General features: G+C 51.8%; 1 protein-coding gene across 2 annotated transcripts in view; it reads right to left on the minus strand.

The window, feature by feature from the left end:
- MGAT5B (alpha-1,6-mannosylglycoprotein 6-beta-N-acetylglucosaminyltransferase B) overlaps positions 1 to 24187 on the minus strand; it is a 65878-nt gene that overhangs the window by 21279 nt on the left and 20412 nt on the right. For both annotated transcript variants that reach the window (XM_041719819.2, XM_072936985.1), the window contains 6 exons: positions 22327 to 22471; positions 11696 to 11808; positions 10568 to 10641; positions 9039 to 9209; positions 8102 to 8266; positions 7379 to 7548 (listed from right to left, as the gene is read on the minus strand). In XM_041719819.2, the coding sequence (XP_041575753.1) occupies positions 7379 to 7548; positions 8102 to 8266; positions 9039 to 9209; positions 10568 to 10641; positions 11696 to 11808; positions 22327 to 22471 (838 nt within the window). The remainder of the gene's footprint in view (positions 1 to 7378; positions 7549 to 8101; positions 8267 to 9038; positions 9210 to 10567; positions 10642 to 11695; positions 11809 to 22326; positions 22472 to 24187) is intronic.

Genomic DNA, 24187 nt, shown 5'->3' on the forward strand with positions numbered 1-24187 from the left:
AACCTGAGAATTCCCTTTCCAGCCCTACGTGGGGTTTATCTGTTCCTCAGCTGAAGCTCAAATGGACCCATGGTCCCAGGGTCCATCCTCTGAAGAGCACTTCCATAAGGTCCTCACCCCTTGCCAAGCCCTTCATCATTTCACCTGTCAATCCCACGGCTGCTTCCAGGGGAAATCGATGGCTTTCCCACCCAGGGAAGGCCAAGGGACACAATTGTCACAAAGATTTGCTCTGCACTCTCTCACTAACGTCAGGAGGGGCCACACAGAGCCAGAAATTTGTTGGCCATAAGAAATATGATAAAGGGCTCTTGGTTGGCTGCTGGCCACACATCCCTCTTCTTCTGAACCTGTCCTGGTGGAACATGCCCCTGCTCATGGCAGGGGCTTGGACCAGAAGAGCTTTAAAAGGTCCTTCTGAACTCAGACTTTTCTATGATTCTGATGTGGCTCTAAGTCCTTGAGCACTGGGCACCAAGATCCTTCTTCCAGCTCCATCCCAACCTGACAGCGGTGCAGGGTCACCCCAAACTCCTGACCATGACAGGGACACCAGAAAATGTGTAAATGTGGAACAACCTCGCTGGCCAAAGCCAGGAAAAACAGAGAATTTCAATTTAAGACAAAGAGCTGCTTTTGCAGCTGCTTCATTGCTCTTGTCACAAGGAATCTCAGCACGAGCTCAGGGCAGCCTGGCCGGGGATGCCGCAGGGGGAACAGGTTGCAGTTTTGTCACTTTTATGCACAATTTTACACGACAGGACTGATTGGGAAGATGGCAGGAATAGAAAGGCTCTCACCTCCCACAGCCACCTCGGCACAATAAATAGGGCACCAAGGAGACTCAACCTCCCAGGAAGGCTGAAGGGGAATTTTTAAGCCAGGATTTTGTAGAGATGGAATTCTAAACAACACATTTGCTCACACAGTGCTGCTTTTTCCTCAGCAATGAGACAAACAGTGATTTACACCAACCTGCACTGTGGTGGAACCAATCCATAAACCTTGTATTTAACTAAAAATCCCCAAACCATTACACTGTGCTTGCAGCACACACCATCCTCTAGCTGGTATGTGTCACACAAGCCACTGCACTACAAAATAATCTGTAATTCAAGGAAGCCCTAACCAAGCTTGACAAGGGGCTGCAGGAGGCAGAAATTAGTGTAACTCATACTGAAGCCTCAAAAAAAGTTCCCACCAGTTGGGAAGAGCGGGTCTGACTCTCCCAGTTCCCATCAGCACCACAGTCTGCCACACATCCCCTCTCCAGGTGCTCGGGACTTGCCACATCCATTTATACTCCCTGTGCCATGGCTGCGTGGCTGGAATAGCTCAGAGAGCAGGAGCAGTGGCTTTGAGCAGAACATCTCTTCATTTATCCCCCTTATCCTGCCTAAACACTTTATAACCACTGATTTTAATATTCCACTCATGCAAATCCAGCCTGCACCTCTTAGATGGGGGCGGGGGGGAGAAATTTTTTTTTTTTTATTCCTCCTTATTTAAACATTCTTTATTCAGGCTTTCATCATTTGCCAGTTAAGTCAACTAATTTTCTACTAAACCCAATTTCACTCATGGTTGGAGTGCAATTTCCCTGATTTTTCCTTGTGCCATGTACTATTAATGGCGCTTGAAATTACGCAAATAAAATTGATGAGCGCAAACGCCGCCTTCACCGCCAGCACAGCCCAGGGATCTGCTGGGGAAACCTCCCCTCCCAGAGCAGCCATGGGTGGTGACCAGCTCAGCACCCCTGGCTGGTGATCCAGGGGTTTGTCCCATCCCAAATCCCGGATCAGAGCATCAGCTGAGCCCTGGCGCCTCTCTGGGAGGGAGCAGCCGGAGCTGCTCCGATCCAAGCGGATGCCGAGCTCGCCTCTCTGCCAGCTGCCTCCACCAGCTGTGCCTACTCCAGAATAAATCTCCAGCAGCTTCTTGTCCTGCTATTTTCCTCTCAGAGGTACTTCAATCAGCCAGGGGACCATTCCCTCCCTGGGCTTGGTGCAGGCGCTCTGGAGTCAGATGACTGCGGGGTTATCTTTACATCCCATTGACCTATTTTCAAATTAACCCAATGTTTCTTTCCCTGTTATCACTCCTGGTGCTGAGAAGTCCAGCACTAAATGGATCTCGTGGGCATCTCCTGGGAGCCTGAGCCAATATTTTGTATTATATTTAATTGCATTTTCTCTGCCCACATCTGCTGCCATCAGCACGGCTGAGAACAGAGCAGGGATCCTGTCCTCGCTGCTCCCTCAGCTGCAAGAGCCCAGCAGGCACAGGGATGTTAGCCAGGGATGGAAGGTGCCAGAGCCAGGCCTGAGCAGCCCCCAGGGGTCTGTGACAACCCCATCACAACCAACAAGTGCAAATCTAAGTCCACAAAATGAACATCCTACCACCTGCCTTCTGCCTCCAGCTCTTGCCCTGCTGGAATAAACACTCCCTGGAAATGAGCATTTCCAAGCAATTCCAGCACCTGCTTTTCAGTTTTGCAAGGTGCACCTGGACTGTTTCTCTGGTCCATCATTGATCCCGTATGACACAGCTCTACCCATCCAGGGAGGAAGTCCAGTAATCCTTTTATTTATTTCCAAAACCTGGAGATGCACAGGACGGTGCCAGAACAAACACATCTTTCTGGTCAGAGATTAAGCAAACATGAAGGAACTTCCCAGGAAAGGAGAAATCAATACTTGGATTCCTGCAGGGAGCAGCAGGAACTGAGCACTCACGTGCTGGTAGTGCCTGGGCAGACCCTGGGACAGATGGGCTGTTCTCCTGCTGTCCCAGCTACTCCAGCAGCTCTAAAAAAAGGAAGAAATTCTCCCCTGTGAGGGTGGTGAGGCCCTGGCAGAGGCTGCCCAGAGAAGGTGTGGCTGCCCCATCCATGGGAGAGCCCAAAGCCAGGTTGGACTCCAGTACCAGGAGCACCTGATGCTCCATTAAAGGCTGAAGTTCCTCCCCAGTGGTGCAGAGATGATCAACCCACAGCCTTCCCATGCAGCTCCATGAGGATCACACGGAACCAGCCACTTCTGGCTGTTTCCACAGGCAGTTCCTTTCTCTCCCACACAACAGCAGGGCTGGTTTTGCCAGCTGGTGAGGGGAGTGAAGCCAGAGCCTGGGCATGGTGCAGGTTTTTATGTGAACAGATGCAAGACAGAGAGATGGCTTTAATCTGCCAGGAGACAATCAGAAATGTGCTTTCTGGACATCGTGTTTCCATCTGAGCAGCCCTTTTTGCAGCCTGAGCACACCTCAGTGAGCACGGAAAGAGCAGGAAAATTGCAGCTCTCGTTGTGTGCCAGGCACTGAGAGGAGATGGGGGCAGCAGGAGCAGAGCCAAGTCCCACCACAGCTCCAAGGCTCCATCCACCCCAGCCCAGCACAGGGAGGGTGGCTCAGCACCCAAACCACAGGAAAGGGCTGCCAGCACAGGATACAGGCACGTGTTTCAAATCCAGCGCTTTGCCAGGACTAGAATTAAGAGTCCAGATCTTGACACAGGAGCAATTAAGCTCCAGGATCACTTTGTAAAGCCCTGACCCCAAGAGGCATCAAATCCCATTTCCTTCGACTTTCTGTCCTGCTTTATGAGCGGTTAATTTCAAGAGGGGCATTGAGAAAATCACCTTTCAGTGCTTTTCTGAAGTCCCCAGCAGCTCACAGCTCCCCCAGCCTCTCCCTTAGCCCCAGAAAAGCAGCTGGACATGCCAAGATGACCACTCCCATGGCTCAAGGATGAGGGTAGGAGCTGGAGCATCCAGGAGTGCCCCTTGTGCTGCTTCTCCCAGGGAAAAAGGCTGAGAGGATCCTTCCTGCCTGACCCCAGGGCAAGGGTGCTCCAGAGGGAAAAGCCTCAGTTTATTAAAGCTTTTTTTTTTGTGGGCACAGCCATTGCTCCAAAGTGCTGCTTGTAATTTTCCAGCATCTACTCATGAGCTGCCTCATTAACAACCCAGCTCAGAGCTTTCAGGCACTTCCCACTCCTCCCCTAGCAAGCAACAACACCAACACTGGCCTGGATTCTCACCTCCCTGAAAGCATTTTTGGGCTACCAGCACAGCACCAGGGGCCTTCAGCAAGAATCAAGTGTTGCTGTACAGATCTGGGGTGCTTCTTCCCTCCCTGCTTCAAGACAAGGCTCAAAATGTTGCTGGCTGCCCACCCAGCACAAACCTCCGAGAGAAAACAGCTCCTGGCTCCCTGCTCCAGCTCAGCAGTTCGTTTTCCTGCTGGGAAGATGCACACAGAAACATGGAATGGTTTGGGTTGGAAGGGAACAGATAACCCCATGATTCACCCCTTGCCTCTCCGGAGGCACCAGAAGCAGCTCACAAATTCACCGGGAGCTCAAAGGAGAATAAACACCTGCACTTAGCTCAACTACAGGAGAAAAAACAGCCCCTGGTAGGACTCAGAAGTGGAATTCACAGATCTTGAAAGTCTGTAGTGGGTAAAAGATAACCCAAATAAACCGGCCCTGAAAAAGCAGTCTGTGATCTCAGACTTCACAGGGACATTTGGACAGTGCCAAGCTGAGCTGGGCATGAAGCCTGCAGATTCCCTGAGCTCCTTAGCTTTGTTCCAGATTAGCATCAGTCCCTAAACCAGAGGAAGAAGCATTTGACACCCCTGTTCCTCACTGCTGGGCAGGGAGAGGTGCCCAGCACACCCATGGGTGCCACACTACCAACATGTTTGCACCCCCAGCCCTCCATCACCAGTTTTTTGACCAGGGCCTTACTTCGTCTTCATTTTCTTGATCCTCAGCATTCCTGACCCACTCCAGACCACCAGGCACTGCTGCATTGCAGTCAATACAGATGCTAATCATGAACAGCACTCAGATAACCACTGGCTGAAGTGTATGCAGGCAAATCTTCCAGTGATGCCTTGCCAATGATCAATACACGCAGAAAAATCAGCTCAGAAATTTGAAGAGACAAAAAAACCCAAAAACAACCCCACAAAAAAAAAAATCTAAACCAGGAGAGAGGTTAATCTGTGCTGAATAATTTATGGGCTCCAGTGAAGGCTTTGCTGGGCTGGAGCAGCTACAGCTCCCAGCCATGAAAAGAGCAGGGGTTGCCAAAGAAAAATACACAAGGATGGATTCAACGTTTCACACTGCTGGAGCAAAATATCCCCAAACCCACCCCAGCACTGCTGCAAGGTCAGCAAGAGACAGCCAGGATGGGAGAGGACAAATTCAGGCTCAGTCTCCAGAGGTGCAAAGCTTTGCTGTTTCAGGAGGGTGCAGCGGGGCAGGAGGGATAAGGAATCAGAGTGCCTGGGTTGCCACTTCCCCAGGGACAAGAATTTAGCTTTGCTGCATCCCTGCAGCCCAGCTCCAGCCCTTTGTGCATCCCTGGCTCTCTGCAGCCCCTGACAAAGCTGTGGCTACAGGTAAAACGCCTCCAGGCTTTAAGGAAGAGCCCAAGATTAACTCTTAGCACACCTCAGGATTCAATACTCATGTTCTGCTAAGCCTCCCACTCGCTCCTGGTCAGGCAAAAGCTTTTCCCAGCACTCCTTAGAGGCAGCAGGGATGTCACTGACAGATCTGCAGGATCCAGCACCAGGATTGCTGGCACCACTCGTTCCTCCCCTGGCACAGAACCTCTGCCCCCTTCGTGACACCCACATTAATCCATCTCTTGGTGGGCTGCACGAAGGTGCCAGTGCTGACCCTCCAAGCGCTGGGCTGGGTCCCAAAGGGACAGAGGGGACGTGGTCACATCCCCAGCTCCTGCCTCCACTCGCCCCAGCCCATCAACATGGAAGTGAGCACTCGATGTGGGTGTCCAGCATCTAAAACATCACCAAAGCCAGGCACAGGACACGTGCTCGGGGAGCTGGGGACAGTTTCTGGGACACAGAGAAGGGCAAGATGTGCAGCCCCAGTCTGGCTCACCCACTTCCCATCTCAGCTACCGAGGGGAAGAGACGGAGCTGCCGTTCCCAGGCGTCCCAAGGGACAAATCCAAATCTGCCTCAGAGGAGCTCTCACCACTGAGGAGTGACGTGGGAGCTCCCAGGCTTCTGGCAAAGGCAGCAGAGCAGCTCTGGCCAGAGTGACTCGCAGAGGGAAACGGGTGTGCAAAGGCAGCCCGTGAGAGCCAGCAGCTCCTTCTCCTCCCTGAACAACCACCATGAGGTTTGTCATTACCAAACACAAACAAGAACCACACAACAACAACAACACAGCCCTCCCAGCCACTAACTCCTTTCATCCTTGACTGCACGGGTATTATTTAGCATGTCACTCCCGCCTCTTTGAGGAGATGCTGCCTCTTGCAAAAGGACAGGGATTTTATTTTTTAGTTAATTAGTTAGGATTTAATTCCGTCCATTAATTCTGAATGCTGCAAGGGCTGGGTTGGGGGGTTTTGTTGTTTTTCTCCAGGATTGTTGGGTTTTTTTCACTCCCTTTTCAGCATGGCTCATTATGTGGCCGATGCTGGCTTAGCATCTCCCAAAGCCTGCCCAGTCCCTGAGGCAGCTTCAGGCTCTTCTTGATTTATAACCCATCTAATTTGCAATTTCCCTGGTACTTGCCCTCGCTCGGGAGGGGAGGAAACCTTATGAGGTGACAGAAGGCAGCAGTGTCAGCCCAGTAATAACAGAACAGCATCAGCAGGGGGGAACAAGGCTTGCTGTTAGCTTCTCCCTCTTTTTGCATCTAATATTGGTGGAGAGAAGGGGAAGGGGAAGGGGAAGGGGAAGGGGAAGGGGAAGGGGAAGGGGAAGGGGAAGGGGAAGGGGAAGGGGAAGGGGAAGGGGAAGGGGAAGGGGAAGGGGAAGGGGAAGGGGAAGGGGAAGGGGAAGGGGAAGGGGAAGGGGAAGGGGAAGGGGAAGGGGAAGGGGAAGGGGAAGGGGAAGGGCAGTAACTACTCAACCACCAGCAAAGCCCCAGGGGTTGAGTGTAGCCATGCATGGTGGGAAGAGCCAGTGACCTGCAGGACACCTGCATCTTGCAGCCACTTGGCCACCAGCCCAGCAGGGAGCATCCCTGGGGAAGGGGGTGGCAAAGGGAGCTTTCCCATGGCCAGCTCCAGGCAGGTGTCAGGGGACACAGGTGATGCTGTGTGCTGGCAGCAGGGAACATTCTGCTCAGATCCAGCACTGAAGCCACAGGGCAGAGCCCTGCTCCAGATACATCCACATCAGCTCCGTATAAAACATCACCTTACACCAGTCCTTCCCACTTTCCTGGGATGTAGAAGGATGGGATCTCTCCTAGCCACAACGCTGGTGGTGCAGCACAGCACCAGCACTGTGTGAGATGCAGGTGGGCAAAGAGCCTCCCCCAGCCTTGCCAGACCTGGTGCTTCCACCCAAGACCTCGATGCAACCCAGTACCCACCTCTGCAGCTCCTTCAGGGAGACCGTGACCCTCAGGCTGTGTCCCAGCATGAAGAGGGCAGCCAGGATGTCAGCCCACTGCACCATCTCACCCAGAGGGCCTCCCTTCAGCACCCGCGGGCTGAAAACGTCCCCCGACTCCTCCGTCAGGAAGCCAATATGGACCAAGATCTGCAGAGACAAGGAGAGGGCTCAGCACTGGGGAAAGGGACAATCTGGGTTTTCCAGCCCAGAATGACTTATGGTCCCTGATTCCCTCCAGCTCCTTTGCAGGCTGTAATTACTCAGGGAGCTCAGTCAGGTGTGCAGACAAATGATCTATGTCCAATTAGCACAGACCCAATGGCCAGAGCCTGGCCCTTTGACTGCCACTCTGTGTCCCGGGGCCTGGCTCGTGCTCTCCATGTCCATCACAGTCTGAACCACGGGCTGGAGCTGGATTTCCCAGCACACGGGGGCCAAAGCCCAACAGGATGGCCAGGAACCTCAGCTTATCCTCAGAGGAGACCTGCCACACTCCAACAGCAGCTGGACACCATCTCCACCCACCAGAACCCGTCTCCAAAACCCACCCCATGCTCGGCAACACCAGTCCTGCCACATCCCAAACACCCGTGGTGTCATGTCCATGGACAACAGACCAGCCCTACAGACCCACACGCTCCCATCAATGAATTTTCCTCCCGGCTGTGCCCGGGCTCAGCTGCCCGCCTGTTCCCCGTACGTGTTTCTGGTCCCGCTGCCGCCCCGCCAGCCTCTGCTCCAGGCGCCGCGCCGCCCGCAGCCACTGCTGGGCCAGGTGCCGGATCCTCTTCTTCATGAAGCTCAGGGACTCTTTGCCCGTGCCAATGAGCTCCAGCAGGCGAGCCAGGTCCCTCCGGAAAGCTGCCTAGGGAAGGAGCACGCTCTGCACGGTGAGTGTAGGGAAAGCGGCCGCCAGAGGAGCCCCCCGAGCTGCCCCGTGGCCTGGGGGAGGTTTGGCCATCTCAGCAGAGGTGATCCCAGCCCTTCCTGCTCCCCTGGAGCCGTGGCAGCTCCTCCACTTCACGCCCCAAATGCCAGAGGGATCCCAGGGCTCCTCATGGGAAGCCAGATTCCTCAGCAGAGGAAAGGCACGGATGCGTTGGAGTGGAGGAGAGGAGGCCACAAAAATGATCGGAGGGATGAAGCATCTCTGCTGTGGAGACAGACTGAGGGAGCTGGAGGTGTTCAGCCTGGACAAAAGAAGGCTCCAGAGAGATCTTCTTGCAACCTTTCAATATTTATAGGGACTTATAAAAAGACAGGGACAGAATTTTTAGCAGGGTCTGTTGCAACAGGACGAGGAGCGATGGTTTTAAACTGAGAGAGCTGACTCAGACTTGATAAAAAGAGGAAACTTTTCCTGGTGAGGGTGATAAAACACTGGCACAGGTTGCAAAGAGAGGTGATGGATGCTCCATTCCTAGGAAACATTCAAGGCCAGGTTGGGCAGGGCTTGGAACAACCTGTTCCACTGCAAGATTCCCTGCCCACAAAGATCCCTTCCAACCCCACGCACCCTGTGACTCTGTGAAAACCCACCTGAGGCATCGTGCCCCTGTCGACACTGAATGTTTATTTCTGCTGATGCCTCCCCAAAAACCCCTGGCCCAGCAGGAGCCAGGCTGGGCCCACCTTACCTGTGCCCGTGGCGGTGGTGGCGGCGAGGGCACGGCCACCGTCCGGTTCCGCCAGGGCAGGGGGGGACAGAACCACTCGACCTCGCTGAGGTAGATGAGGAAGGAGCACTCGGTGCCGTCCACGCCAAAAAACGCGTAGCAGGGGTCAGAGGTCCAGCGGGCCCTCATCCACTGCAAGGGGCAAAGAGACACGTGGGGCTCGTGGAGGAGATGTGCCAGCCCTGCCAGCTGCCCCCGCTATGGAAAACCTCTGTTCTACATCCCTTTTCTCTGTCTGGGAGATAAAAGTGAAGGGCAGAGGGTGGAGAAAGGGCTGGTGTTCACCCACTCGGGGCCTCCAGGGAATGTGGGGGCAGAGGAAGAGTCAGGAATGTTTGCTGGGGGCTCCCTGGGTTTCTAGCATTGCTTCCAGCCTTCCCTGGGGGCACAGTCATTAATCCCCAGGAAATGATGCGCCACAGGGATTTCTTCTGGCTGGCTTTGCTCTGGAGCTGCTGATCTCATCACCTCTGGAGCAGCAGGGCAGGAGACAGATCTGCCAGCAGTCCCCAGGGATGATTTCACAGGAGGAGAGTAACCAGGGACCAGAGCAGTGATTTATCATCCCCCACAACGGCTCTTGCCAGCCTCTTCCTAATTCAACTACAAAAACAAATCTGCTCAGGGACAGGTTGCTGTGCCCAATCTGTAAAGCACAGCAATCACCAGGAGGGGAGATGGGATTACAGCCTACCACAATTGCATTACATCCTGAATTTACTCAAATCGTGGAAGGAAAGGTTGGCTAACACCCCTGAAGTGAAAAATCCAGCCCTCCAAATCATTTTCTTGTACCCTTCAACATCTTTCCAGGGAGACTGGGCCCTGCAGAAGCCTGAGCTCGAAGCAGGTTGGGTAGAGGAGGGAAAAGGGCAATGTTTTTAATTAGTTGATGTAAATATGCTCTCTGACAAAGCCATCACACTCTGGGCCAAGTGCCAGGCTGCATTCCACCATGAAGAGCAGGTTGGGTCAGGTAGGACCCATTGAGATGGAGGTCCTGGCCACCTGAACGAGGTGCTGCTCTGGGCAGTGCTGGGCTTATTCCCCAGGCACCAGGGAATGCTCCAGATATCCAGAGATGGTGTGACAGAGCTTCCTCCTCGCTCTGCTCCTGGCACTGAACACAAACTGCAGGCAGGGAGGGTCTCACAGCTGATTCTGCTGCAGCCTGTGGCTTCAGTGCTTTGTACCACTCTGGCTAAAGGTACATTTGGGGAGGGTATTACTGGGGGAAAACAATCCCATTTCTGCAGCAAAGGCCGCCAGAGAAGGTTGGACACCTCCCTTGTGTTTCCTCTTCAAAGCACAGCCCTGCTTTGCTTTCCCCACCTTTGGCTCTGCTCCTCCTCCTTCAATGGGCTGCACCTTTCCAACATTAACAAAGATTTTATTCTGGAAAACGTCCCGTTCCCCATTGCCCTTCCCAGTTTAGCCCCCAGGGTCACTCCTTTGGGCCTTTCCATCCCAGGCAGGGAATCCCAACTCACCTCCACCTTCCCAGCACAGTCCGGGTACTTGGGGTCCCTGGGCACCTCACACTGATCTCTCCTGCCTTCCATCACTGCAGAGAGACAAATTGGGGCACGGGGAGAGCTGGGGCATGACAGAGGATGGGATGGGATGGGATGGGATGGGATGGGATGGGATGGGACGGGACGGGACGGGACGGGACGGGACGGGACGGGACGGGACGGGACGGGACAGGACAGGTCAGGGCTGGCATCCCCCAAGCATGCTCATTGGTGCCACAGCTGGCTGGGAGACAGCCCCATCCCATGGATGGAGCAGGACATCAAGATGTGAAGCGTATAGTTCCAAAATCAAGAAAGAAACAGAGGAAACCACCCTGCTTCAATGCTGGGAATGTTCTCTTTCCCTAAATCTCAGCAGATCCATTTCCAGCACTTCCCTGCACCCTCTGCCTGGTCCAGACCCCAGGTTCCACCTATCCCCACCCTTGTAAGCAAGCTGCAGGATCTAGGGAAGTCCTTAACAGCCTTTGTGCTGTAAACTTGCAATAAAAACTGTCCTGCTCAGCTGCTGGAAGAAGACTCAGCCCCCAGGGTGACTTCCAGAATAAGCCATAAAGTGGTTAAAATGGCATCAGGATCTTTTCTCCCTTCATGGCTGGGTCAATAAAAGCCATCAGCCCCTCTCTAAGCCCTCCTTTGCCCATAATTGAAAAGCATGAGGTGCAAGAGGCAGTGGAAGGATCTCCAGCCTAAACCCCAAGAACCACACAGGCATGTGGGGAAACATCTGCAGAGCCCAGCTGCCCTCCCAGCAGTGCCACAGTGGGATGGGAATGTCTCTCCTGGTGCTGAATGCCAGCCCCTGTGAGTCTGGATCCAAACCACCAAATTTTTCTATCCAGGTGCTTGGGCACTGCTCCTCACCTTTAATTTTGCATTTAATTCTCCAGCATTTATTCCTGACAGCCATTCAGATTTGTCACCACTCCTCCCCCTGGCAGGCACAAGTTTTCCAAGGAAGGCAACCTCAAGATCAGCCTCCATTTCTGGGACTTTCACCAAATTTGTCATGTTTGGACCTCCCCAAGGGCACAGCACAACACACAGGGGGTTTGGAGCACGGGGAGCCCCAGGGCCACTGACCTTTCCCATTCAGGAGGCTGTTCCGGAGAATCTGATCCACCTTTATTGCAATGTCTGACACGTTCTGAGCTATGGCCTGGATCCTCTCCATCAACCCAGCTGCTGGCTGGAACCTGGGAAAGAAACCAAATTAACCCTGAGAACTTGATGTCTCCCAGTGGTGACATTCAGAGGTACTCAAAGCAAAATCCATGCCCTTGGAAGCTGCCAGCAGATTGAACTTAGCTCCAGGATGAAACATGGGAATGCCTGGTGAAGCATTAAACAGGAAAGAAGTCACTGCCTTCCAGGAGGTTTGATTGAAAACCTATTTAAATCAGTGTTTTATACATATTCTGCCATTTTTTGAAGTGTGCTGTTAAACATGGATCCACCTGTGCATTTTATGTGGGGAAAATATTAAATAGACTGACAAAAAAATGTTTTTTCTCATTTCAGATGTGCTGTGTTTGAAAATCCTCTGCTGTGATAATTGGTCTTGCAGTAGGATGCTGTGGTGGGAAAAAAAAAAAAAAAAAAAGAGAAAAAGAATAAAAATACAGAGAAAATAAGGTAAAACTGAGGATGGCTGAGGAAGTTTATGGGCTTGGAGCAGAGTGATGGAAAACACACAGGACACGTCGATGTCCTGAGCCAGCCCATCCACCAAAGGTGGGGATCAGCTTCTCCTCCCGAGGAACAAGTGTTAGGACCAGACAAAACAGCCTCGAGTTGCACCTGGGGAAGTTTAAATTGGATATCAGTAAAAATTTCTTTACTGAAAGTGAGGGCAGGCATTAGAACAGCCTGCCCAGGGAAGCAGTGGAATCATCATGGCCATGAACAGCAGAGATCTCCTGGAGGGAGGGTTGGGTGTGGGAGAGATAAAGCAAACTGCCCAAAGAGCAGCAGATACCTGCTCCTCTCTGACAGATGGTAATAGAATACACACCCCCAGCACATCTTGCATTTCCAACCTAAGATACCTGCCACAAACAGCCACCACATCTCCACAAGATATCCCAGTAAATAATTTCCTCTTTTGCAGTGTTTGGGTCGTGAGTTTTCCCTCCTGCTGCCGCCGAGGTCGTTATAATGCAAGGGAATGTCACATGCAGTGAGCAAAACCAAAAGGGCTACCTTGAATACCCGTGGCACAAAAAATACATGCTGATGTCAGATCCTTCGTGGTGAAGTTTTATGTTTGTTCTCCAGCAGATCAGTGAACCCGAAGGCTGGGATTTAAAGTACCTCTGTCCTCAAGGCTAAAAAAATCCTGGTTTTATGAACCGACACTGCTTCGGTTGTTGATTTAAAGTCCATTTGCCAGCAGTGAGCAGCCCACATTTTTCCTTCTGGCATGGTTTACGACCATCAATATTCAGGCTGCATATCCCCACAGGGAGCCACTGATCTTGGGCTTTTAAGAAATAATAATTAAATGCAGAGGACACCATTGCCCCCAAGTCACTTGCAACCTTTGCAGAGAATAAACCCCAGGTATCCTGCTGTAACCGCTGCAGCAGGGAGGCTGCTCGTGAGGCCCTGGGAAAACATGGGCACAAAAATAACCTGAGAAAGCTCTGCTTGTCAGCATGGCTCCAAGGAGATAAAATTGTCCTGGTCTGAAAACTCGCAAACCCCCATTTCCGCAACTCTTTTTCCACCAGCAAGCAGCCTCAGACCTTACAGGTGATGCAGAAGCACTCAGTAAACACCTGGATGGGCAATTTAGGAGGAAACATCACATGGATGCAGTGAATTTAGAGCCAGTGACCCCAAACTCTTGTTTTTAACAGGAAAAGGATCTGGGCTCTGTGAAGATGCTCCCCAGGTTTCTCCATCACTCATGGCAAGGAGGGAGGATGACCAGAGTCACAGCAGCACTGCTCTCACCCTTCAGAGCACTTAGATTAGCTCACAGTCTGGCTTCTGCCTCTTCCCAGAAGCTATCCCAATCCTCACTTGCTCCCAAACACCCAAGGAACCAGATGAGCCTTTAAAATCAACAGCAACCTCAGCCCCTACCTCCTCACTGATGACCTCCAGACTTCAGCTCAGCCAGAGCTGAGCACTGGGCAGCCACAGAAATGCTCAAACAAAATTCAGCATCGTTATTTTAAATAAATGGCTTTCTTCCAGCTCAGCCTTGTCCTGCCAGGCAGCCACAGTGCTGGGCAATAGGGCCGGCCCAGGCTCCGTGCCAGCTTGCCCGGATCTTGTGAAGCTACAGCTGCTCCCCAAACACAAAAATTTCGCCTCAAAGCCCTTAGATGCAAAATGTATTTCTGAGCATCACACTCCAGTCCTCCAAACAAGCCAGGCATTGCATGAGCACCTCAAGGCTTTCCCCAAAACACAGAGGATTGCTGGAAAGAGACACTAAAAATGTCCACCATGACTCCTGGAACATATGAAAGTCATGCCTTGTGAAGGCTGATGTAGGAGAGAGGCTGGACAGAGCTAAAGAATAAAGTAGGGATTTATTCAAAGATCCCAGTGGATGCATCTTGGGCAGCACAATAGCTTAGCCAGGGCTGCACCCAAGATGAACCAAAATGGCACAAAATGCACGAGCGCTCCCGGAGGCTCTCCCTGGGATCAGTTCTGCTCCATTTCCACATTGGAGTTCATTGTCCAATTCCAGCTTTAGCCCAGGCAGTCCCATCCTGCTTGTTTTTCTCTCCTCATTCCATGTTGTTTGTGCTCTTGGGCCTGAGATTTGGATCATTTGTCCTTGGTGCCCAGCTGGAGAAGCTGTCTTTTGTCTCCCTACTGTGTGCAGAGAGCTCACCATCCCCTCATATGAAGCTCAGAATTACACACTAAAGCAGCACAAAATGTGAAAAATATAAAAGCTAAAACCTGAGGCATCAAAAGGAGAAGGAGAAAGGTAGAAAAGTCCCTTTGAAACACAGAACCAGGCTCAGATCTCCCATGCTCCTCACCCTTGCATGTCAAACTGGATGCCTCCAAACCCTCCTGAGGTTTTTCCGAGCGAGGGATTTCACACCTGGGGAGAAGTGCCACGCTCCCAGCTGAGATCACTGACAGGTCCCAGTGTTTGTATCTGCTGGGTAACAAGGCCATCACGGGAGCAGCAAATTTTGTGTAAGGCATTAAGGAGGTGACAAGCAGGTTAAACATAAGTTACATCAACTATCAGCACAGCGATTTGTCACCCAGGCAGGGGACAAGAAAATAAAGCATTTAAAGGTATATCTCCAGCATGAAAAGGTTCTGTGTGCCTCACAGGAGTTCGATGCCTTGTTGTTTGTAACTGGAGACACCAGGAAGGACAAGGTAAGTGGTTTATTCTGCTCAACAACAGCTCAGCAGAGCAGGAATACCCCTCCACGTGGTTGTATCCAAGCCAGGATGCCAGCACAGCCTTTGCCAGCCCAGCAGAAAAAGAATCTCCCTCCTTCCAGCATCACCACTGCCCAGGGAGCAGCTTTGTGCCTTTTCCCTTCCTGCTTTTTAAATTTTTCCATAGCGACATGCTAAATGCCACCAAAATGTGCTGGCACTGTGCCAGCTATTGAAACTACACTAAATTACCACAGTTTTTCTGGAACAATTTTTGCCCGGGGACCTTAAAACCGTTTACTACAGCAAATACAGTATTTTACTCCTAACCATCAATATAGATTTCTTCTTTATTATTTGCAGATTTATATTTCCTCCTGTTGATTAAGATTCAGATCACACTGTGCCTTATAATGCTCTGTATACAGTATTCATTTCCTTTCAAAAACTGCTATTAAGATGTATCTTTCCCCACTGACAGATCATTTGCCATAGAATACAGCCGGAGGCTGGGTTTTCTGTCACTTTTTTATGCATTAATTTGGTTCCCTTCACTTTGCTCTTGTCCCCAACTCCGCAGCACCAGCTCAGGTTCAGCCTGTTTATCCCTTTACAAGCCACTCTATTTTTATTGCCTTTTATAAAAGTGGCATTATGAAAAGATGAATCTCTTTCTCTTTGTGTGTTGTCTTCATAATACAAGGCCTAAACATATTTGCTTGCTCAGCCAATATTTCTTGCTATTAACTTGTGAAAGCCATGGCTTTAGGAAGACCAATACAGATGGAGAAAAGCAGATGTTCTGAAGATAATACATCAACAAATTCAGCATTTGCACAGAGCAGTTTACCCAAGGATTTCCACTTGCTGACATCCAGTGCCTGTGCTGCCATTTGCCTCTTTAAATATTGTTTTAAGTTTTTTTGCCCAAAGACCTAAAGCAGAGCAGAAAGCAGCAGGGCTGGGGCTGCTGTTTCACTGCTCTGGGGACACAAATCACATCCAGCCCCACAGCAGCCTCAGTCTCCAGGACAGGGAGCTGAAATCCCACAGGGAAGGGAAAGGGAATGCCCAGGGAAAAGGATCTTTCCCCTCCTCCTGGTTCCTGCTGCAGCTTGTGAGGTGCTGCCTGTTCAAACAGCTGGGACATCTCCAGGAGAAATGAGCCCTAAGGGCATCTCCAGCAGGTCACCCTGAGGGCTCAGGCTGCTCTTCCCATCCACCCATCTGTCCCTTCATCCCCAGCCCCCTCCAATGGAAAACACTCAGAGTCACCCAACTCTGTGAAGTCAACACCTCAGTGGCTGGAAAGCTGAGGGGTCCCAGGGATGTGGGGAAAAGCCCTCATCCGAGTGCTGGATAACAAGAAAAAAGTCATTTAAATGTCCAAGAAGATGGAGAAATTAAAAGCTTTGCTCCACTAACATAAGAGAATACAAGTAAAACTCATCCATGCTGAAGGAAAACCATTTCTGGGAGATCCATGCCCTGGTCTGTATCTCCACATCCTCTCTGAGATGGTTTCTATCCAAAAATCAGAAACCAGGGACGTCCTGCCCATGTGGGAGAGGGCAGGACACAGACCCAGGGGAGGTTATTGGCTGCCTGATGCTCTAAAATTTGTGTCCCAATCCCCTGACACGGACAATCCCAACACAGGAGGCGTAGCACCAGAGGCAGCAGCGGCTCAGGAGGCTCAGCTGTGTGGTTGATATTTATTGGCCTTGTAACCCTGGATTTAATCCTCATCACTCCAGTGCTGTTCCCTGAGCTTGGATGAGCAGCCAGGCCTTGGGCTGAGCTGCTGCTCCTGCGGTGGGAGAGCAGCACACCCCGTGCCGTGATGGGAAGTGCAGGGAGGGTCCCACATCCTGCCCCACTTGGGAAAGGCTCAGACCCCCAGCGAGCAGAGCAAAAGTCCAAAGCTCTGCTTATGATCAGCGTGGTAAAAATGTAGAGTCATACTGGAGGAAAAAAGTGCAGAGGGCTGAGGCACAGCTGCTCTGCTCCCCCCTGGAGTGGGCTCTGCCAGGTCACTCAGACCCTCAGTGCCTTTCCTGACATTGGACAAGGACAGGGATGTGGCACCTGGCTTTGCACGTGTGAGAAGGCCCATGCCACCAAGAAGTGGGTTTATTCCTCACAGGCTGCTCCTGCCAGTCAACTGGATGGGAAATTAAAATGAAATAAAATTATTTGTTAAAAAAAAAACAGAGGACAGTATTTGTTCCCAGTGTAATTTCTGGGGTCTCTGTACATCCCAAGGTTTTCCACCTCAGGGTGACACAAACAGCTTGGTGTCCCCTGCACAAACAGCTGAGAAAAGACCTGAGCTCACTCTGGCCGTGTTTGTGCTCACTGGGAATTCTCCCAGAGAACATGACTTGGGATGGGAGCGTTCCTCGGAAACTCATTTGAAGCAAATTCCAGATGATGCATGGGCAGAGCCCTGACTGAACTGCTCCAACACCAAGTTACATAATAAATCACATAATAAATACAGGAGCATTTAACTCACTAAAGCACTTCCATTTATTTTCATTTCAGTTGATTGTGGGTGATATTTCTCACACAAATACTTTTCCAAGAGCCCCTGAGCTAACCCAGAGCCCATGGCTGCACACCCCAGGGGGGACACTGACATTTCAGTAAGCTGGCAATAAACTTCGTAAAAAAAATTATGAAAACCAGCTTTCCAACCCAATCCTGTAGCTCACCAGCATAGCCAGCAAAGTATAACCAACACCATTAATGAAAATATTTTATCCATGCTATGAAGTGCTTTGAGATCTTTCCCAAGCAGAACACGAAGCTGAAGCCACAAGCCCAAACCTTCATTTTTTTTCCTGACCCTCAGAGCAGAACTGGGCTGAGGCACAGGCCTGGGCAGCTGTGGGATTATTTATGGGATCACAGGGGATCATGAAATGGAGGGTTATGGGATCACCACTTTGTTGGGGCATAAATCAGATATATTTATCTACAGGCTCGAGCAGCTGGAGGGTTATTGGGTGCCTGATGCTCTAAAATTTGTGTCCCAATCCTCAGCAGGACCAACACCCAGCAAAGCCAGGCTGGACCACAGGACAGGTCTCACCTCCCCTGAGCTGCTCTGAACAGCTTTGCCCCCGCTGAGCCCCTCAGGAGATGGGGAGGCAATGCTCAGAGGGCTCCAGGCTCACCTGGGCAGCAGGAGACCACAGCATTGGCTGTGATTTCACTGCAGCCAGCTCCCCACCAGCAACAATTCAGGAATTAATAGAGCCAGGCTGGCAGGATGCAGGAACATCATCCATTTAGTGTCATATTGCAAGACTTTTAATTACTGGAGGAATATGGAGTCATGTAATGATTACAAGAACAAATACTTAAAGTGTGTGGAAATTAACTGAGCCTTGGCAGTAATTAAGCTTGAAGATTAATCAGGAGTTAGCAAATAACATCCTTTCCAGGCTAACCACCGTGTGGGGAGAGGGATGACCAGGAATGGCAGTGCTGCAGACCCCAGGCTCCCCCTCTGCCACGTCCCTGGGGGATGAGGTGGGCAGGGGCAGCCCAGCCCCTGGCAAAGGGCTTCTCCAAGCCCCAGCACTGCTGGGTTACAGCACCAGCTTGGGTCAGCCACTTCACACCCCCTCCTCCCCTCCCTCCTAAATGCTTTTCAGCAAGAAATCAACACTTCCCCTGCAAACTAATATTTCCCTTGCCCAGTAAACAGCTCTCCAGGAGGCTTCCATAAGTACTCCTAATTTCCTTCCCCTCTGATGATTTACGAGGGTTGCATTCAATTAACAGCAGTATTGATTTTCCTGCAGCTGACTGGCAGCCTGCTCGCCCTCGTTAGGGAATCCATCCCTCCCTTCCCAGCACGGGCAGGATGCAGGGAGCCCAGGCAGGGCTGCAGAAGGGATCCAGCAACCCCTGGGGTTCACAGGTGCAGCCTGTGGGACATCCCACAGAACCTTTTCTTCTAAAGGGAAGAAAATTGGAGTGGGACATTTGGGTTTTCCAAGGGTTTTATCCAAAACATTGCAAAGGGGTGGTGGGCTGGACACGAGGCACTTGTGGAGTATTCAATGAGACAGCCCTAATGGAACAAGGAAGATTTTGCAGCTTGGAAAGCTGTGAGGCTTTCCAAGGCAGGCCATGAATGCCACCCTGCATATACAGAATTTTCCTTGCACTTTCCAGGGGGTAAAGCCACCCCAAGCCTGTGCTGGAATGGTAAAGTGCTCACAGGTTATGGCATTCACATTCTCTGAACAGAGAGACATAATTCTCTCTCTCTCAGGGTTTTTTCCTGGAGAAGCACAGAGAGAAGAAAACAATTCTTACCTGTGCCTGTGCCCATGTGTTCTGGAGATTGTTTACCCAAGGTGATTGCTTGATTGGATTCTGGTGATGGTGGTTTGGATTCAAGGATCAATTGGATCCACGGCTGTGTCAGGACTCTCAGCAGAGAGTCATGGGTTTTTCTAGCTAGTGATAGTTCTTGTTAGTGTGATATAGTGTAATATAGTTTAATAAAGTAATTATTTAGCCTTCTGAAATCACTGCAGTTTGGACATCATTCTTCCCGCACGTCGGGCGTCCCGGCACCGATAACAGGTTACTCCACAAAGCTCAGCAAAGCCTTCACCTCCTTCCTCTCAGCTGGAGCTCTGCAAAACCCAGCCCTCCTGATTCCACTGGAGACCCAGCCTTAAGCAGGAGAGCACTTTGTAAAAACAAGAACTAATCCACTTTTGGGAACCACAAAGCCCACGCTGGCAGCCGTGCAGAGCGGGAAGGAGACGAAGGCAGCAGCCATGCCAAGCAGGGAGATGCTTTGAAGAATAAAATCCCTTTGAAATTACCACCCTTTAATTGTATTATCTTACCCTGACAGCCTCAAGTCGGTCACTGGTGATCAAAGAGACAGAGACAGGGAGGGAAGGAGACAAGCCCAGGGTGGAATCCCGGGATCCTGACAGGGAACAGCACCCGGGTGTCTCCGTGGGGCTGATCTGGGTCCAGCAGCCACTGCTGGCTCCAGTGCCCAATCCCACCTCAGCACTGGGGTCCCCAGGACTGCAGCTGGTCACCCTGAGAGGGACAGGGACCTCAGCACCCAGACGCCACAGCTGCTTTTGGATTCCCCGTGGGATGCTCTGCTCAGCTCCAGAGAGCATCCAGAGCTGCGGGGCCAGCACAGAGCCAGGCTCTGCTCAGAGCAGGACAGCTCTGAACCCTTCCAGCTGCCTCACACACCCCTCAAAGGGCAGCAGGGACCAGGACAAGCCAAGAAAGGTCACCCTGGATGAGGCAGCACGTGTGGCAGCAGAGGTGGAGTCACTCAAAGCTGCTGAGATCCAGAACAGCTGTAACACCTCCAACACATCACATCCCCTCTGGCACAGCCCTCAGCCAGACCCAGGGCTGCAGGGAAGGAAGGGAGAGCTCAGGAAATGCTTCCTAAATGTTGGGAAATGCTGCCAGTGCTTCATTAGGGACTGCCACAGCAAAATCCCACCCACAAGAATCTCTCCTGTGGTGGCTGCTTCACCTGGAGATGCTTCACCCCATGACCAGAATGGGATCTTCAGAGGCCAGGTGAGAAGAAGGAGAGGAGAGTGATGGGGTTTGGATGCAGAATCAGGTGAAGAGAATTTATTTCTCTTCAGGGGTGACTTATAAGGAGCAAAAGGGGATAAACTCGTTGCCCCTGACTTTCTGTTCCTGCAAATTAAGACATCTGTGATCTCAACCACTCAGGCCCATCTGAGCACACACACAAAACCTGAGGCTCTTTTGATGTGGGTCCATCAGCTCCCATCCTCTCTCCAGGTGATGGCCTCAGAGCCATCGCTCTCACAGCAGATCTGAAACACCAAATCCCCATCTGCAGCCATTGCTGCCAGCCCACAGAAATGCTTTTAAGTTTCTCTCTTGGCTGCTGGTGTAGAGAAACAACCATCACCTGAAATTACTGGTTCTTTTAACACAAGACTGGCTAAGAAAATTGTTCAGTGTGAGCAAGCACCTTCCAGTGGCTGGCTGTAATAGTCCTGTCCACTCCTCTCTGGGATTATTGGTGATCTCATTCGCTTGGGTACCAGCCAGCCTCGGAACAACAAAATCCCAGCACCTACCATGGCTGAGGCAAATTATATTTTCTCAGTGCTGGAAAGGATGCTACAAAAAAGGCAGAACCAGACTTTCCATGGCTGCCCGTGCAGCTCCAACTCAGGTGTGCAGGTACTGTGGCAGAGCTCTGCCTTTAATCACAGGCTCACTGACTCTGTTTTCTGTTATAGGCACAAAAGAGGCTCGTGAGGGAAGCGAGGGAGAGGGATGGAAATGCTGATGGGAGCAGGGAAAAGCACAGTGATGGCAGGAGGTGGAGGTGGGAATGTTATGAGGGATCCAGCAGGATGCAGCACAGAATAGGGCAGGGGTGACCCCTGCATGTCACATCCCTGCCAGTCACCTCTCCTGTGTCACCCGAGGCTCCACCTGAGCAAAATCCACACTGGCATGTTTTCCACGCTGCCAAATTTGTCCCAAGTGCTGCCCCTGTGGTTTTTTATCTCTGCTCCCCCACCAGCAGTTACCATTTGTGCACTGACACTCAAATTAGTACCAACGAATGTTTAAAAGCTCCCAGAGCACAGGGAAATGTCTCTTTAGCAAAACAGCGTGCCACAACAGGGAGGCTGATGGCATCTCTCACACTGCCAGCTGAGATGTGCATCACAGGGAGCCAGGGCATCATTTTAAGCCCTTCTGCACATTTTAAACTTTGCTCAACTCCAAGGCTGAGCACATCATCCCTGGATTTCAAACAAACACCAGCTCCACAGCTACTACAGGAGGAGTACAGGCACAGAACAAGTGTCCTGAGCTCAGGGAGCACATCCCACATGCCAGGTGCTGCTCGGCAAGTCCCACCTCCAGCTGCACCTCAGCACAGCAGTGCAGACACTGCCACACCTGCAGCTGGGACAGGAAATCATGGAATCACAGCATATCCCAAGTTAGACAACACCCACACGGATCACTGAGTTCAACTCCTGGCCCTGCACAGGACATCCCCAAAAATCACACAGTGTGCCTGAGAGCATACTGCAAATGCTTCTGGAACTCTGACAAGCTTGGGAGTGGGACCACTAACCCTAAAAATCACAGTCAGCTCAGAAATCCCAAAAGAAAAGGTTCCAGACATGGCAAATGAGACTAAAGAAGATCTCCCCAAGCCCCATGTCCCGTTGGGTCCCACCACCCTCAGAGCAGCTCAGCACATTGGGGTGTTCTGCTCCTGCAAAGCCCCCACGCCCAGCGCTGCTCCACAGGGTCTGACTGACCTGTCCAGAGGGAACCGTGCTTCATCCCCTTTGTGGAAGTCAGTGCTGTTCTCCAGCCTGGCCAGGATGTCCATCCTCTTCATCAGCATCTCCAGCATGTCGCTCATCCTGCGCAGCACCCCTCGGGACTCCAGCGCGCCCATCACTGCAGCACACAGAGAGAGCTGAGACAGGCTGGCACTGCCAAAGCCCCCCACGGGCCCCCTGCCCCCTGCCCCAGCCCCACAGCTGCCCCAGCCCCTGTGCTCCCCACCCCCATGGCTGGGCTCGGTGGTGGAAGGACCATCTCAGTGCCCTGCTGCCCCCCGTGTAAATCCCTGCCCAAATCCAGCTGGGCTCCTCCAGCTCAGTGCTTATCTCAGCCTGGATCCAGCCATGAACTCCTGACTTATCCACCTGATCCAGCCTGTCCCGAGAGCTCATGGCAAACTGATTTGATTCCCAAGCACCAAGCAAACAGCCTTTCATTTGGCACTTCTCTTTCTCACCCTCCACCTAGCCCAGCATCCTTCCTGCCTTTGGCAGCAGCCTGCAGAGGGTGCTTAAGGAAAAACAAGGGACACTAATCAAAGGCGTGGTGCTCCCCCAGCACATCCTCCCAGCAGCACTGGATTTTCCTGTTACAGAAAAGAACAGATTTTCTGCCCAAATCTGCAATGGGGTGGGTGGCCCAGCCCAGCATCTCAGAAACGCCCCCAGCAGGGAAGGCCCCAATTCCCAGCCCTGTTCAACACTGTTTCCTATGGGTTTGCACGGCACTGACCTGCTGCCACATGGAAAGCACAGGGGGATCCAGGAGCTCCTGGCTCCCAGCTTGATTTGCCATCTAGTGACAGGCAGCGAGCCCGGAGCCAGGGAACAGAAAATAAAGCTCCTGTTTCATCTCAGCTCGGCTCATTTCACGTTGGTAATAACTTAATCAGTGCATAATCCCCTGAACCTCTCCCGTTCAGCTTATCTCTGCCGTTCCACTCTCGTGTGCTTTCCAAAAGGCAGCACATATTTAATTCAGGGAGCAGCAGGAGCTGGGGGGCAGCACAGGGAAGGTGAAGAGCTGCTGGATGTCCTGGGTGCCCATCAGGACTTAGGGACACCTCATGCACCTCCAAACAGATGCACAACCAGTCTTGCAAAGCCAGCAGGAGTTTGGGATTCCCTATCCTGGCACAGCCAGGGCGGTGGGATGGATCAGGCATCCCAGGGGCATTGTGTGCCCTGGGCAGCCCTGGCACAGGTTCCTCCTTACCACAGGAGCTGACTGAGCACGTGAAACAGCACAGAGGCCTCAGTGTGGGTGTTTGGAGGCCTCAGTGTGGGTGTTTGGGTGGTTTGGGTGTTCAGATGAGGGCGAGTGTGGCCATGGTGGGATCAGGGGCACCGTGACAGCTCCTGCGGCAGCCTGCCAGAAAGCAGAGCTGTGGCAGGACACATCTCCCTCATCCTTCCCCTGGCACTCGGAGATGAAGTCAAAGCTCTTCCGCATCAACACCTCTCTCTTTCTGTTCCTGGTCTTTTGTTGTTGTTGTTTTTCCAGCAGCTTAAGGAAGCTAACAACGACTTGACGTTTTTGGCAATGATTATTACATCTCTTGGAAAGTGTGTCTCATTAAAACCAGAAGAAAGGAGGAAAAGTGCTGAAGCGACTCTTTTAAAAATGCAAGAGCCAGGATTAATTTGTTAACCTGAAACAGAGACTCAGACTCCCACCCAGGGCTGCTCAGCTGCCTGAGCCAGGCACAGGGATCCAGAGGGTGGAGAAGATCCTGGCCAGGAGCTCAGGCTTCTCTCTAAAGCCAGTGATGAAGATCCCCAAGGAGATTTTACCCACAGCATTGCAGGCAGCCAGGATAAACCCAAACCC

Source organism: Taeniopygia guttata, chromosome 18 (genome assembly GCF_048771995.1).
Source record: "Taeniopygia guttata chromosome 18, bTaeGut7.mat, whole genome shotgun sequence".
Taxonomy (NCBI): Eukaryota; Metazoa; Chordata; class Aves; order Passeriformes; family Estrildidae; genus Taeniopygia; species Taeniopygia guttata.